Source organism: Sorex fumeus, unplaced genomic scaffold (assembly GCF_029834395.1).
Source record: "Sorex fumeus unplaced genomic scaffold, SorFum_2.1 ptg000122l, whole genome shotgun sequence".
Taxonomy (NCBI): Eukaryota; Metazoa; Chordata; class Mammalia; order Eulipotyphla; family Soricidae; genus Sorex; species Sorex fumeus.
In genome coordinates this window covers 51188688-51204100 of record NW_026606179.1, presented here as the reverse complement: position 1 = coordinate 51204100, position 15413 = coordinate 51188688, and the positions used below count along the sequence as shown (strand labels likewise).

General features: G+C 44.0%; 2 protein-coding genes across 5 annotated transcripts in view; both read right to left on the bottom strand.

Moving 5' to 3' along the window:
- Positions 1 to 13617, bottom strand: part of NFAT5 (nuclear factor of activated T cells 5) — a 104327-nt gene extending 90710 nt beyond the window's left edge. For 3 of the 4 annotated variants that reach the window (XM_056137254.1, XM_056137256.1, XM_056137259.1), the window contains exons 1-2: positions 13421 to 13617; positions 11556 to 11609 (exon numbers count right to left, since the gene is read on the bottom strand). In XM_056137254.1, the coding sequence (XP_055993229.1) occupies positions 11556 to 11609; positions 13421 to 13493 (127 nt within the window). In that variant the 5' untranslated portion in view covers positions 13494 to 13617. The remainder of the gene's footprint in view (positions 1 to 11555; positions 11610 to 13420) is intronic. The other variant, XM_056137255.1, reaches the window with a different exon arrangement.
- The window catches only part of LOC130044522 (cytochrome b5 type B), a 267802-nt gene that overhangs the window by 123546 nt on the left and 128843 nt on the right, over positions 1 to 15413 (bottom strand). The window lies entirely within an intron of this gene.

Here is a 15413-nt window from a genome sequence, read left to right as displayed (position 1 = left end):
ATATCTGGCAGTACTCTGGGGATCCTGTGGTGCCAGGGATCAAACCCTGACTTTAACATACAAAACAACCACTCCAGTGCTTTAGCGCATCTTCCTGGCCCCAACATATATCTGTGTGCACTTAAAAGTTACATATATATACACATATATATAATCTGCATATGTAGATATACAGATATCCAGAACCCTCTCTTAAACTCCCTATACTGGAGCTGGAGAGAGAGAGTACAGTGGGTAGGGCACTTGCCTTGCACATGGTCAACAGAGTTCGATTCCCATCAACCTATGGTCCCCAGAATACCTCCAGGAGTAACTCACAGGTCAGAGCCAGGAGTAACCCCTGAGCACTGTTGGGTGTAGCACAAAAACAAACCAAGTAAAAACCCAAAACCAAAAAATTTTATACATTTTCTTCATCTCTTCCAACCCATCCTCTTCTCTAATATTAATACTTAGTTGTCATTTCCATTCTATAATTCATATTTTTATTCATTTATCAATTATAATGCACATACAAATGATATCAATGCAGTGTTGGCCATTCTCCTAATTAATTTCACTATGCATAGTTCCCTTGATTTCCTTCCATTTGTTACAAATGGCAAAATTTCATTTTTTGGTAGTTGAATGATATATGCATATACACACATCACATCCTATCCTATCATCTTCTGACAGACACTTTGGTTCTTTCCATATTTTAGCTATTATAAGTATTGCGGCAAAAAAATATAGAGTGATATAATTTTGATGCTTTCATATTATTTTCATATCCACACATAAGTGAGATTACTGGATCGTATGGTAGTTCTATTTCCAGTGATAGTTTTAAAAATTATTCTTCCAGGGACCTATTTTTATGGGGGGGTTGCGATAAGGGGGTTGGGATTTGGCCCACATCTCATGGTGATCAGGGGTTACTTGGGCCATTTTGTTCAGGAGTGAGGATTATATGGTAGTTCTAGTTCTGGTGACGTATTTTTTTATTTTGTATTTAAAATTTTTTTCCAGTGACGTATTTTTAAAATAAACTTATTTGGGGGTAAGGTTTGGCCCACATCCAATAGTGCTCAGGGGTTACTCCAGCACTGAACACACATTCAGGGGTCACTTCCAGGGCTACTCATGGGATTATATGTGGTACCAGGGATTGAACTGGGGTTGGTTAGATGCAAGGCAAGCACCTTAAACCCTGTATATCTCTCTCTCCACCCTGTGATTTTTCAAAAGTGAACCTGGCTCCTCCTGAAATATGAGTCTAAAATAATGCGATCAATTAATCCAGGGGTGGGGGGTTCACACCACAAAACCTCAAATGCTCAGGGGCTCCTCCCAGTTCAGTGCTTGGAGAGCCATGCAGCGCCAGGGACCAAAGCCAGGCCTTCAAAGCAAGCACACACTAGCCCTTTGAGACACCTCCCTTGCCCATGAGGTCCATTTAATAGTTGTTTGGGGTGGGTGCTGAAGACTGATCCTCTCACACATTCATTCACACACATACTCCACATTCTACCCCAGAGAAGGTATCCCACAATACGCAGAGCTAATATTAGTGTAAGGTCAATTTCATTCTATAGTCACCTTGCATTAGCTTGTTATTCCACCTTATGAGGCACAGACTTTTGAAAACACTTATCAGGATTAACTTCCCCCTAAATCCTCCCAGATCTGATATTCTGAAAAGCCAACAGGCATCTCGCTTGCCCCTCTACTCAATCTTTATTTTTTTAAGCAATAATTAGTTTAAAGCCATAGTCATCTGACTCAAAGCATCTACTTTCAATTATTAGATACAGGGTCAGGGAGACAGCTAAATAGGCTACAACGTATGCTTTGTATTACCAGGGTTGGTAACTGTACCACATGGTCCCCCAAACACTGTCAGGAATAGCTCCTGGACACAAACAGATATAGCCCTCACACAATAAACAAAAAAATTATACACCGATCTCCACCTTAAATTCAATGTGATAAAATAGCCTATAAAAAAGGCTTGAAATTTAAAATAGACATTTTTGAAACTCTAATTACACTTTTAATTTGTAGTGTATCTAACGTAGAATTATCTAGGTATTTATAAACAGAACACTACTCATTTACTATTATAAGCTCATACTTGTGGACATTTCATTTCATTTTATATAGTATACTTCAAATAAAGTCTTTGTTTCATAATAAAAACCCAGTGTACAAGCAACACTTAAAAACTGGGGCAGGGAACCAGGGAAATAGCTCAAAGGGCTGGAGCACATGCTTTGCATGATAGAACCTGGTGATCCCTGGCAAGGCCTGGATGCCCCCGAGTACTGCCAGAAGCAGCCCAACACTCCCTCTAAATAAATATATGGAGCTAGGTGGATAGCTTAAAGCGCTGAAGCACATGCCTAGCACACCTAAGGTCCTGAGTTCATTCTCCAGAAGGAGTCAGTTTACTACCCAGCAATGCTGGGTATTCATGGTCCCAAGAACGACTGGGACTGAGCACTGAACCGCCCAGCCTACACTGCTGGGTTAGCTGTCACCAGAGTTAGTCCCACCCCTCAACACTACTTAGGAAGTCCTCCTCTTTAAAAAAACAAAACAAAAACTAGAAAAAAGAAACATCCAATTCTCAGCACTGAGGTAGGGCGATTGCCTTGCATGCGGCTGACATGGTTGACCCGAATTCGATTCCTCTGTTCCTCTCGGAGAGCCCAGCAAGCTACCAAGAGTATTGCGCCCACACGGCAAAGCCTGGCAAGCTACCCGTATTCAATATGCCAAACAGAGTAACAAGTCTCACGCTGGAGGTTACTGGGCCCATTCGAGCAAATCGATGAACAACAGGAGGGCAGTGACAGTGACAACTTCATTGAGAAAAATGCCTACAAGATACATTTTAAAATAAAAGATGTGAGCCTGGAAAGATAGTGGAGCAGGAAAGGCTCTTGCCTTGCGTGAGGTAGACCCAAATTCAGTACCTATATAGTCCCCAGTCCTCACTAGCTGTGGCCCCTGAGCAGAGTCAGAAGTAAGCTCTGAGCACAGACAGGTATGGCCCACAAATAAATTCAAAACAAAAAGCCCCACACTAAGTGGGGCTTATTCACTTGACTACAATGAGGGGCCGGAATATGACAGTACAGGGGGTAGAGTATTTGCCTTCATGAGGCTGACCAGGGTTCAATCTCCGGCATTCCATATGGTCAAGCCCTGCCAGGAGTAATTCCTGAGTGGAGAGCCACACATATAATCTCTTGCAAAAAAAACTATAAGTAACAGGCGGTCCTAATCTATGTGTAATTCATGAAACACAAACACTATTATTAAGAAACATGTTTGCACATATGTATCAAAAATTATCACTAACTTCTAGGAACAAAGCCGAATAGCCCCTAGCATAGGCCAGTGTGGCCCAAATTTCCCATTTTTATTTTTTTATTGACAAATCCTTATAGGATAGTATAACACTTTAACTTTTTACTTTGCTGGTAAGGTAAAGGTAAAGGTAAAGGCCCTCCCATTGATCGTCGATTTGCTCGAGCGGGCCCAGTAACGTCTCCATTGGAGACTTTGTTGTTACTGTGTTTGGCATATCGAATACTCTCGGTAGCTTGCCGGGCTCTCCGAGAGGGGCGGAGGAATCGAACTCGGGTCGGCCATGTTGGCCGCTTGTAAGGCGAACGCCCTACCCGCTGTGCTATCGCTCCAGCCCTACTTTGCTGGTAGAATAATATTAAACACAAAGGTGTAAAGCTAAAGTACTAAAAGTTCATATTACTATAAATCAATGTCAAACTAATTTTTAGAATTATTTTAAAGAACTTCATTTTGGCAGTCAACCACCCTTCTTATTTCACATCCTTGCACATGGCTGACCAAAGTTCGATCCCCAGCATCCCGTGTGGTCCCCTGAGCATGTCCAAGAGTAACTGCTGAGTGCAGAGCCCGGAGGAACAACCCCTGAGCATCACCAGGTATGACCCAAAAAGTCAAAAAATAAATTTTAGCATCCTCCCTTAATAATTCTACTTCACACATACTCCTTTTCTTAAACCTTTTTTAATGTTTTCCCTTTTTCGGGTCTGAGGAGTTCACTCAAGTAGTAGGAGCACTTACTTTGGGGCTAGAAGATAAAGTTAAAAAAGTGCCTTGCATCCTGCAGACAACACCTGGAATCCCTGGAACCACATTATGATCCCCTGATTACCACCAGGGGTCACTCCTGAGCACAGAAGCAATAGCCCCTGAACACTGTTGGGTATGGTCCAAATACAAAACTAAAAAAAAAAAAAAAAAAAGCAGATACCTAGCACATACAAAACCCTTAACTGGATCTCTGACCTCACACAACGCTGGTAAAGCCCTAGTAGCACAGTGCATTGCAAGCTAAATAGTGCTGTCCCACTGGATCAGCACTAAATACATCAGGCCCACAATGGAAGTATGAGCGTCTCCAGGCAGACCTCCCAAGACCTGTTGAGTATGGCCCCTGCTTTTAAAAGATTTAATTCTTTAAAATGCTTTCACTTTTAGGTTTTGGTGATTAACAACAAACATTACAGGGAAAGGAGTATAGTACACACTGTATAAACTCATTTATATGAAATTCCAGTGGAAAGGCAAACTAATCTACAGTAAGAGAAAAACAGTTCAGCCCTGAGAAAATGGAGTGGGAAGAAGCGATTACAAAAGAGGGGTGACTCAAATGTCCTATATCTTGACTGTGATGATTACACAAAAGCATAAATTTGTTAAAAACCCACAGAACATTTAAAAATCAGTATTCCTCTGTATCTGGTATAAGACAGTTTTCAGGGGTTGAAGCGATAGTACAAAAGGCAGGGTGCTTGCCTTGCATGCATCCAACCCAAATGAGGTCCCCAGCATCCCGTATGGTTCCCGGAGCCCCAAGAGTGATTCCTGAGCAGAGAGGCAGAAAAAAGACCTGAGCACAGCTAGATCTATGCCCTTGCCCCAACAACAACAAAAAAGAAAGAGAGAGAGAGAGAGAGAGAGAGAGAGAGAGAGAGAGAGAGAGAGTTTCCATATGCAGCCTACCCCACACACAAAAATACATAAACAAATGATTTTTTGGAAAAAAAAAAAAGGGGGGGCCGGTATAGGGAAAGAAGGCATGCAAGCAGTAATAGTGGAACAAGCAAAATACGTGAGGCCTTAAGACTGGGTGAAAGACAAGGGGGTGGGGGTTAGAAGTTTTCTAAGTCCTCATTATTTCCGTTGTTCATTCTATTAATAAGCAATAATAATAATGTCTCCGCTGAAGAAAAGGAAAGTGTACATAATTTTCCACAGGTTCTCAGGGCTAAATCAGAGTTAAAGTCATTAACTTTTAATATCTAACATAAAATTATCAGGAAACTGAGGAAACAAAGACCAATCACAGCATAAAACTGAACTACTGAGACCCTGTTAATTCTGTTTTGTTGGTGCTTATCTCTTCTCAAATTTAAGTTGACTCTGAAACATATGAGCAAAAACAGGGAACAATGATTCCCAAGTTTCCATCAAACTATCAATGAAGTCAATAAATTCGTGGAATCCTTCATTTCCAAAGCAATTCTCCGATAGTGGAGCCCTTTTCACCCTTTCCTGACTCCTCACTGTTGCATACCATTCGTACACAAGACACGGGTGACTGGAACAAGCCATGTGCTTCAGCCAAATCTTAAAGACACCCACCAAAGCCGGGTAATGAATGATTTGCTGATTTTGAGTGTTAAAATCTTTCTCACTGGATGAAAGCTGCTTAAGGAATCCTATATAAAGTATGCTTTTTATACCATCTGACCAGCATTACATACCATTTTACGTGGCGTAAAGTATAAAAAGCTGTTTGTACTCTTAGGACACACGAACTGAAAACTCTGGGGAAAAACCGTTCTTTTAAATTCCAGACTCCTCCAACAGCTACATGCCTTGGGGAATTAGTGAATTCTTCCATATCTCAGTTAGCTCATTTATAAAATATAGATACAGATAGTACATCATAAAATCATTGATATTGAATACTTAAAAAAAACTGTAAAATATTAGTATAAATAATTTGCTCAAAATATTCTTAACTACTAGACCAAAGATAGATAGCTCAGTTGGTCATAGAAGGCCCAAGTTTATTCCTGGAACCACATAATTTCTTGAGTAGTACCAGGAATGAATGAGCTGAAAGTAGCCTCTGAGCACCAATGAGTCTACTCCAAAATCCAAACATTTTTTCAATTATTAATCGCATGGGATTTATTCTTCTTTTAACTATCAATGATGTTTCTTTTAACGTGTTCTATGGAGATTGCCTTAAGTATTTTTTTTTTTTAGCTAAAACCAAATTTCTAAAGGTCAGCAACTTAGCTCACTATGAGGTATTTTTCTGTTCTTATTTTACCTTCAAAATCAAGTATTAAACTTCCTAAAGAACTAACCAAGTATTTCTTTTTTTTTCTTTTTGGGTCACACCCGGCTATGCACAGGGGTTACTTCTGGCTCTGCACTGAGGAATTACCCCTGGCGGTGCTTAGGGAACCATATGGGATGCTGGGAATCGAACCCGAGTCAGCCGCGTGCAAGGCAAATGCCCTACCCGCTGTGCTATTGCTCCAGCCCCTAACCAAGTATTTCTAAATGGGAAAGAAGTTACAGATATTCATGACTGGCCAGCAGTAATCATTATCAACCAATTATCAAGTAAATGCTACTAAAAAAAAAGCAAAAGCAAAATATCTATTTTATAATAGCTACTGAGAATTTTTAAAATTTAAAAAATATCATATAATACAGATTTGGAAGCTGAACTTATTATCTTCAGTTAATCGGTAAAGAAAATATCTATCTTTTCATTTGAGAATGTGCCCATAAATTTATGTTCACTGTCACTGTCCTCCCATTGTTCATCAATTTGCTCGAGTGGGCCCAGTACTTTATTAGTTATTTTAAACCCTCGTATTTCTTTTAAATTTTAAGCAGCATGGTTTACAATACCATTACCCTTGATTTTTAATGAGACATTAAATAAGAACTTAAATCTGTTAAATAACTTGAAATGAAATCTGAGTGAAAGATATACTACAATAGCCAATACTTCTATCAAAGACTGTCTTCTACTTTCTTGTTATTTACTTATTTATTTGGCTTTTTGAGTCATACCCAGCAAAACTCAGGGGTTACTCCTGGCTCTGCACTCAGGGACCATATGGGATGTTGGGGATCAAAACCAGGTCATCCGCATGCAAGATAAATGCCCTACCCGCTGTACTATCGCTCTGGCCCCCTTTTCTTATTTTGGGGGCTACTCCCAGCTGTTTACTCCCTGCTAGAGTTCACTCCCTGCTAGAGTTCAGGTGTCATCCTGCTTGCTACATGTTGTGAGGTGAATGTTGTTGGTGCCAGGAATTAAACCCAGTACCTCACACAATCAAAATAAGTGCACTACCACCAAGTGATATCCCAAAGCCTTAAAACTATTTTATTTCTCTTAAATTAACAGTACTATTCTGTATCACTACATACTCAAGCCCAATTTATCTTTCATTGTTTTCTCAAATTATCTGTTGTTCTTAATAGAAAACACAGTCGGGAGTAAACTTTTTCTTCCCCAAAAAAGTTACATTTTTATGTAATGTAGATTAATAATATTTCATGTTATTTAACAGGAAATTAGTATACTAGTTAAGAACACAGACTCTAAGTGAGACTACCTGAACTAGAATCTTAACTCTGTAATTCTATGACTCTAAGTTAATGAGAGCCCTTATGTCTTGTATATCCTCATCTATAAAATAATACCCAATGACAATTCAGTGAATTCTGGCATGTAAACTTCTCAGCATAAGGTAAGCACTAGTATTTAAATATTTTATTCAGCTAACATTTAGTGAGAATTTGCTACAGCTTAGATTTAAAGATTTAAATAAATTTGCCTTAGGGTTGGAGAGATAGTACAGCAGATAAGGCACAGATCTCAAGGATCTGTGCCAACTCAGGCTCAATATTCATAACAGTATGAGGTTCACTCCACCCCTAACTCAGTGCAAGGAGTTCCCCCCAGTACTTTCAGGTGTGGTCCCAAAATCTATAATTTTTTTAAAAAGTTATAAATGAAGGGTTGGACAGAGAGCACACCAGGTAGGGCTTGACTCAGATTCGAGCCCCAGCACTCCATATGGTCCCCTGAGCACTGCCAAGAAAGACTCCTGAGTGCAGAGTCAGGAGTAAGCCCTGAACACTGTTGGGTGTGGCCCAAAAATATTATAAATAAATCTGCCTCAAATAATCTTCAAAACTGCCTATGTATGATGAAGACGCTATTAGTGCCCACATTTAAAAGTGAAGAAATTAAGCCACAAAATGATTAAATGATTAAACTGAAGCCACACACAAATAAGAATGTGAATCCATGTCTGATCTCATGGCCTGTGATGTTAATACACATTACAAGGTACATTATATATCAGAAACAACCTCCTATTATATAACGTATCTTCATAAGTGGGAAAGGGAGACATGGGAGACTTTAGAATATATATGAATTAGTGCACTTCCTGGAATAAAATAGAGTAGTTTAAAATACAAGTTATAGATCACTGTAACACAGAAGTACTCTGTATGAAATATGATATCTGATATTTGCTTTAAAATAATTCTGCTTGGGGAAGGAAGGGAGAGGATAAAAGAAGTCAGATTAGATGTACACAACTAATTGTCAAAGCTTGGCGATGGGTATAAACATAGAGTATGTTATTTCATTTTACTTTTGAATATTCCTTTAAAAGCCCATAATACAGGTCAGAGAGTGAGTACAGCAGTAGGCCTACCTTGCAGGGTCTACCTTAGATCCCTGGCATCCCATATAATTCCAAGAGTCCATCAGAGATGATCCCTTGAGTGTACAGTCAGGAATAAACCCTAATAAACCATATGCTGCCACATGTGGCCCAAAAGAAAACCCATAAAATGACCCATAAGGGGCTGGAAAGATAGTACAGCAGTTTAAGAACCTGCCTTGTCCTCGGCCAAACTGGGTTAATCCCCAGCAATACATATAGTCCCCTGAATCCCATCAGGAGTAATTCCTTGAACACAGAGCACAGAGTAAGCCCTGAGCATAGCTGGGTGTGGCCCAAATAAAACAGAATGCCCATAATGAAAGGTGAACAACAGAAATAAGGTAAATTAAAGCTATTCACTATACAAGTAAAGAATTTTTTACAATACGCTGTGCACAGATATAAAAGAACACGGCATACTTGATAATTCTACATTTTACATTTATGTGTAATCTGAAGAGTCCTACTTTTAATAACTGAATATCTGACCAAGAGTACTTAAGTGCAAACATGTAACTATGTACAAAATTATTTCTATTTTTATTAACTTCTTAAAATACTTGCTTAAATAATTAACACACTTTTCTCATCTCTCTGCCTCTATAACACTCTGGTTTGCTGTCCAGAAAATGAACAGGTTTGTACAGATAAATATGACCCTACAACATGGTTACAAATTGAACAAAATGAAGAAAAAAAAGAAATCTGCTTCACTAGGAAACAGTTCTAAAAGTCCCTCATTTCAAATTGCAGTTGATTTTCATAGTAATATATATGGGTTTCTTATAACTGTAATCAACAATCTGAAAACCTTTTATATGCTTTCAGTTATACCTAAGACATTAGCTGACCTTAAGCCAGACACTACAGTAGGCATTTTCATATACATTAGCTCACTAAATTTAAGATATAGATACTTTCTGCAAGGGGCGGAGGGGGAGACACACCCAGCAATGCTCAGAGATTACTCCTGGCTCTGCACTTAGGATACTCCTGGAGTGCTCAGAGGACCATATGGGATGCCAGTAATTGAACCAGGGTGGGTCACATACAAGGCAAATACCCTACTTGCTGTACAATCAAGTCTAGCCCCAGTATATACTTTTTTGTGTGTTTTTTGGGGTCATACCTGGCAATGCTCAGGGGTTAATCCTGGCTCTGCACTCAGGAATTAATTGCTGGCAGTGCTTGGGAGGCCATATGGGATGACAGGGATTGAACCCGGGTCGGCCATGTGCAAGGCTAACACCTTACCCGCTGTACTATCATTCCGGTCCCCAACATAGACATTTTTATAGAAAAAATCTCAAGTATAGAAAAACAAATCACTCAACCAACCTCACAAAACGAGTTAAGTAGCTAAACTGGTATTCAAACTTAAGCTAAATTTCAAAAACCCATTTTCCTTACCTCTACACCAAACTACCATATGAAATCAAATACCTACACACAAGTCAAATATTTAAGGCCTTGGGGCCAGAGCCCCAGAGTACAATGGGTAGAATATTTGCCTTAAACGAGACCGGCCAGGGTTCGATCTCTGGCATTCCATATGGTCCCCTGAGCACCACCTGGAGTAATTGCTGGGTGTGGCCGAAAAACAAAACAAAACAAAAATTTAGGGTCTCTGTAGACTACAAATGTTCAAGTACTGGTTACTTATATTTTATAGTAGTAGCTTAGTTTTGGGTGAATATCACCAGCCAAAACACAAAGCCATTTTTATTTTTTTTCTTTCCTGTGCCTTCCCCAGCCCCTATCTTCTCACTTCTGCCTCAGGCTGCTTATCTCTGTAATGGGAAATACATATACATTCTTGCTACCCAATTCAAGAAATACAAGATTCAAAGATGATCTATGCGAAATCACTCCAAACATTTCTGTAACAAGACACACATTCTTTTGTTTCTTAAGTGATACACACACACACACACACACACACACACCCCACACACACACAAAGTTTTCCCAAAATAAAGGACAAAAGCTTAAAATTATTCTACACATTTTTTTGGTATTTCCAAAATCTTTTTCTAAGCACAGTTCAATCATCATCTTTATTGTATGTCTTTCCTTTTGCTAATCTAACATAATAGGAAAGACATTAATGCTTTTGTAATAGTTAATAGGTCACTTTGAAAAGCTCAATCTATAAACGTTCTAAATCCTGGGGCTGGAGAGATAGTACAGCAGGTAGGGTGCTTGTTTTGCAGGTGGTGCACCAGGATTTGGTCCCCTGCACCCTAAATGTTTCCTCGAGAAGGTCAAGAGTGATTCCTCAGTGCAGAGTCAGGAATAACCCACAAGCATTGAGGGGTGTGACCCCAAAACCCAAAATTGAAAAAATAAATAAGAGCTCTAAATTCTGAATTTTCAAACTTAGTGTTTGGTGTTATTCTATTTAATTATATTCTTGATCTTAATGTTTGAGCCTTTCATAGATTTCTCCTAAGCTAGATTTAAGATCTGGCATTTTAAAGTAGAACACCCAGCACATAATTTGGGAAGGTTTTCCCCCCAAGGCTTCTCCAAGTATTTACAATAGGTAATAAGCACATCAAATACAGCGACAAAATTCACTAAAACATTCAACTGCTCTAAAAGAAGGATCAGGCTCTTTAGGAGAAAACTACATTGTATGAGTTTGCAAAGTTTCACACTTTCTCAGTTAAACTCCATTTCAGAGAAAGTCTTTGCATACGCACACAATAAGCTTTAAAATGGCACTTTGCTAACCTTCCAATAGTCCAGCTCTATGAAAATTCTGTGATGGGTGTAACTTCAGAGAATCTGAAAAACACAAAAAGCATTAAGTACTTTTTATGCTGAATAACTGAACTTTAAAAAAAGAAAAAAACCAAGGACAGTCGAAGCACTCAACCCCATCTCTGTGAACTAACTGCACCAAAAGGCTGAACTGAACTGGCGCTATCTATATTGGTCTGTATGTTTAACTTAGGCTCTCATAAAGCACTGATTTCACGGAAAATTATCTGATGATTACTGCATAGATGGTGTTAATACCCTGACAATTTTTAGCACCCAACTCCACCACAGTTGCCCTCCAAGAACCATCTCTTGACTTGGTCTCCCTTCCGACTTTCCAAACTACAGCCTTCCTACACAAGTTCAGGTAATACAGCCGAAAAAACATACCACCGGAGGGTGACTGCCAACTAGAGTCATCCCAAGAACCAGACAATGGCTACAGTTACTAAGTAGGGCTCTGTGTACAAACTCAGGACAGTCCGTCGAGAAAGTCCGACACCTTCCAGGGCAAACCACGGCAACTCTGATTCACTTCAATCACTAAAACGCACTAACGTGCCACTGAACCTCAAACATACACACGCACGCGCGCACGCACACACGCACACATGCATAAACACACACGCACACGCACACGCACACCCGCCTTTTGGAAGTGGTGGAACCAGCGGATGGATACAACAAACTGGAGGACGCTGAATTTCTTGGGCAGGAGGAGGTTCACACACTTTTTCTTTTTTTCTTTTTCTTTTTTTTTTTAACATGGGGGGAAATGTCTAGTTTACAAGCCGGGTATGTCTTTCTTTGCTCCCCGCCCCCATTCGCCGCGGTTTCAAATTAAAAAATATATATTTTTTTTAATTAAAAAAAAAAAAAGGACGGAGCAGCGGGTGAGCGAGCAGCGCGGGGTGGGGGGGGGCACGTTTGGGGTGGACGGCCCGGGGGGACACAGGGAACCTGTTTAACACATTCTTGCGGTGTCCAGCATCGGAATCTCACCCCAGCTGAGAGAGCGGCTCCCACCTCCATCAGCCCATCGATCCCGGGGATCCCCTCTGCAAAGGTCCTGGCCGGAAGTTTGAAAAAAAAAAAAAAGGAGGCGGTGGAGGTGTGGGGTAGGCTGGGTGGGGGGTGGGTGGGGGAGCATCTCCGTCCCGGGGCCGCCCCCCACCTCCCCGCTTTCCCTGCCACAAAACCCTCCCACGGCGACGGCGGCGAGAAAATTCCCCAAGGACAGCAGCGCCTGTTGGCGGAGCGGATCCCCCCCACCCCTCCCCCCCGGGACGGGCGCGGGATCCAAGTAATCCGGAGAGAGCACCCCGGCTCCGTAGGAGAGAGGGCCAAGGGGTAATTAAGAAGGCTGCCGAGGTTGGGGGCGGGGGGGGGGGGTGGGGGTGAGGCGAAGGGGGAGGAGGGAGGGAGGGAGAGAGGGAGGGGGCGGCGGCGAAAATTCAGGAGCTCTTCCAGCCGGGCGATGACGGGCAGAGGAAGAACGCCGGGCGCGCGGGGGGCCGTCCCGAGCCCGGGGAGGGAGTGGACTAGGCCGGAGGGAGAGGGGGGCCGAGCCCCGGCCGAGCACAAACAAGCCGGGGCGCGGGGGGGTGGGGTGGGGGGGGCGGCGGGGACCCCCGGCCCCCCCTCACGCGCGCGCGCGCCGCCACCCTCCCCCCTCACACACACACACACACACTCACACACACACACACACACACACCCCACCCCCGGGAGCGGCCGCGGGGCCTCGGGTGGCGGCGGCGGCGGCGGCGCTCGGGCGCGGGGCGCCCTGCCGCAGCGAGCGGCCCGGCCCCTGCCCCCCGCCCCGGCCTCCTCACCTCGCGAGTACAGCGACTTGGGCGACTCCAGGTCTAGGTCCGCGCTGAGCAATGAGATGAAGTCCGAGGGCATCGCAGCTCGACCCAGCCCGGCCCGAGGGCGGCGGGAGGGGGGGAGCGGCGGTGGCGGCGGCACCTCCTCTCCGGGACCGCGGGCACCGAACCGGGGGCGGCGAGGCGAGGGCGGCTGCCGCTGCCTCCTCCTCCTCCTCCTCCTTTCCTCCTCCTCTCCTCCTCCTCCTCCTCCTCCTTCTCTCCTCCTCCTCCTCCTCGAGGGCAGAGACTCGCACCGGGCCGAGCACGGAGGAGGAACGGCGGCGGCGGCGGCGACTCCGGCGGCGGCGGCGGCGGCGACGGCGGCGGCGAGACGGGGGGCGACTCCGGCGGCGGCGACTGCTTCCCCGCGAGTCCGGAGGGGGGTGCAGGGCGGGGAAAGGGAGGCGGGGAGACGGCCAACGGGTCCGTTTCGTGCTTCTCCTCCGCGCACACTGACGGTCGCCGCCACCGCCGCCGCCGCTGACAGGAATCCGGGCCCCGCCCCCCGCGCGCCACCGCGCAGGCGCGGCGGCGGGGGGCTGCGCGCGGCGGGAAGAGCCCGGCCGGCGCGCGGAGGGTGGGGCGGCGCGCCGCGGAACAGCATCAACACGGGCCTCGCTTCCTGCCGCCGCGGCCGGAGCAGCCGGGCCCCAGCCGGGAAAGGGCCCCGCCGGCCGCGAGGGCGGGAGGCGGCCGCGCCTGGGGCCCCGCGGAGGGGGAAAAGGCTCTTCGCCGCCCGCGCCCGCGCCCGCGCCCGCAGGAGGCCGGTCCCCGGGGCTGCCCGCGGCCGCCGGCGACCCCCCCACTCACACACTACCCCCCTCCGAGGGGCGCACAGGCCGGTGGAGCTTCGCCGCTTGGACGCGAGCTTTTGGGGGGTTTGTCATAGCGACGCCTAAATGCAAACTGGCCAGAGCACTGTCACACTCCTTTCTTAATTAGGAAATGGCAGGCCAGCTCCCCAGCATTTCGAGGGCTGTTTTTTTTTGAGTTTTTTTTCCCCCCGTTTTAAGTCTCTCTCTTCCCCGGGCCCTCTTCTTTCCCACCCCCCACTTGGTCCTTCAGAGACTCAAAAAATAAAAGGATCTTTCTGATGGGGCTGGAGGGGTCGACCTTTATTCGAAGCAGAAGGTAGAAGACAATTTAAAAATTTGAGTCTATGATTCCTAACTAGAAGGGGGAAAAAAATATATACGGTCACGGACAAAAACAAACTTCAGCACCGCACTCCCAGCCTTAAAAAAAAAGTGTTTTGTTGTTTTCTCAGTCCTTTGGACTAAGCAAGCAAAGATGGAAGAAGAACACATTAAATTGAGTTTTTGCTATTCTGTTTCATAGGGCCCAAAGTTTCCGTTGCAAAAACTGAAAATCCTCCCTTACACCGCAGACCGTTTCCTGAGTCTTAATAGCCTTTTGCAGATTTTTTAAATCAAGTTATTAAAATATCAATTGGAGTGCAGAGTAGGCATCTTGGGAAATAATTTGGATCTTGTGTGGAATATTGATGCTGGCAGCCACCTGGGCCACATTTTGAAGCTATTTGAGATGGTTTCGTTTTTTTTGTTATTTTAGCTACAAGGATAGTTAATAGTTACAGATCCTTAAAATTAGTCTATTATACTCTTCTCCCTTATATAATGTCTTTATTTTCTCTCTATAAAATTTATAACTTCCTTCAGGAAGTTGTGTCATTTATCTGGGCTTGGGGTGTGTGGGACTAAGAGAAACTCCCATCCTAGGAGGCCACTTGGGGGTACCCCTGGGGTGCGGCCTTTTGCAAAGCTTCTACCTGCAGACCTAGAATTTAAACCTGTGTCATCAGAGCCTACCTATCTTTCCATCTGCACATCTGATGTAGGTTGCCCAATTATCTTCGCTGCAGTCGGCATAGCAATTAGCCCTATGAACATTTTCTTCCTGTTACAAGTGAGAAAGCATTACAAAGCCACCCCAAGAT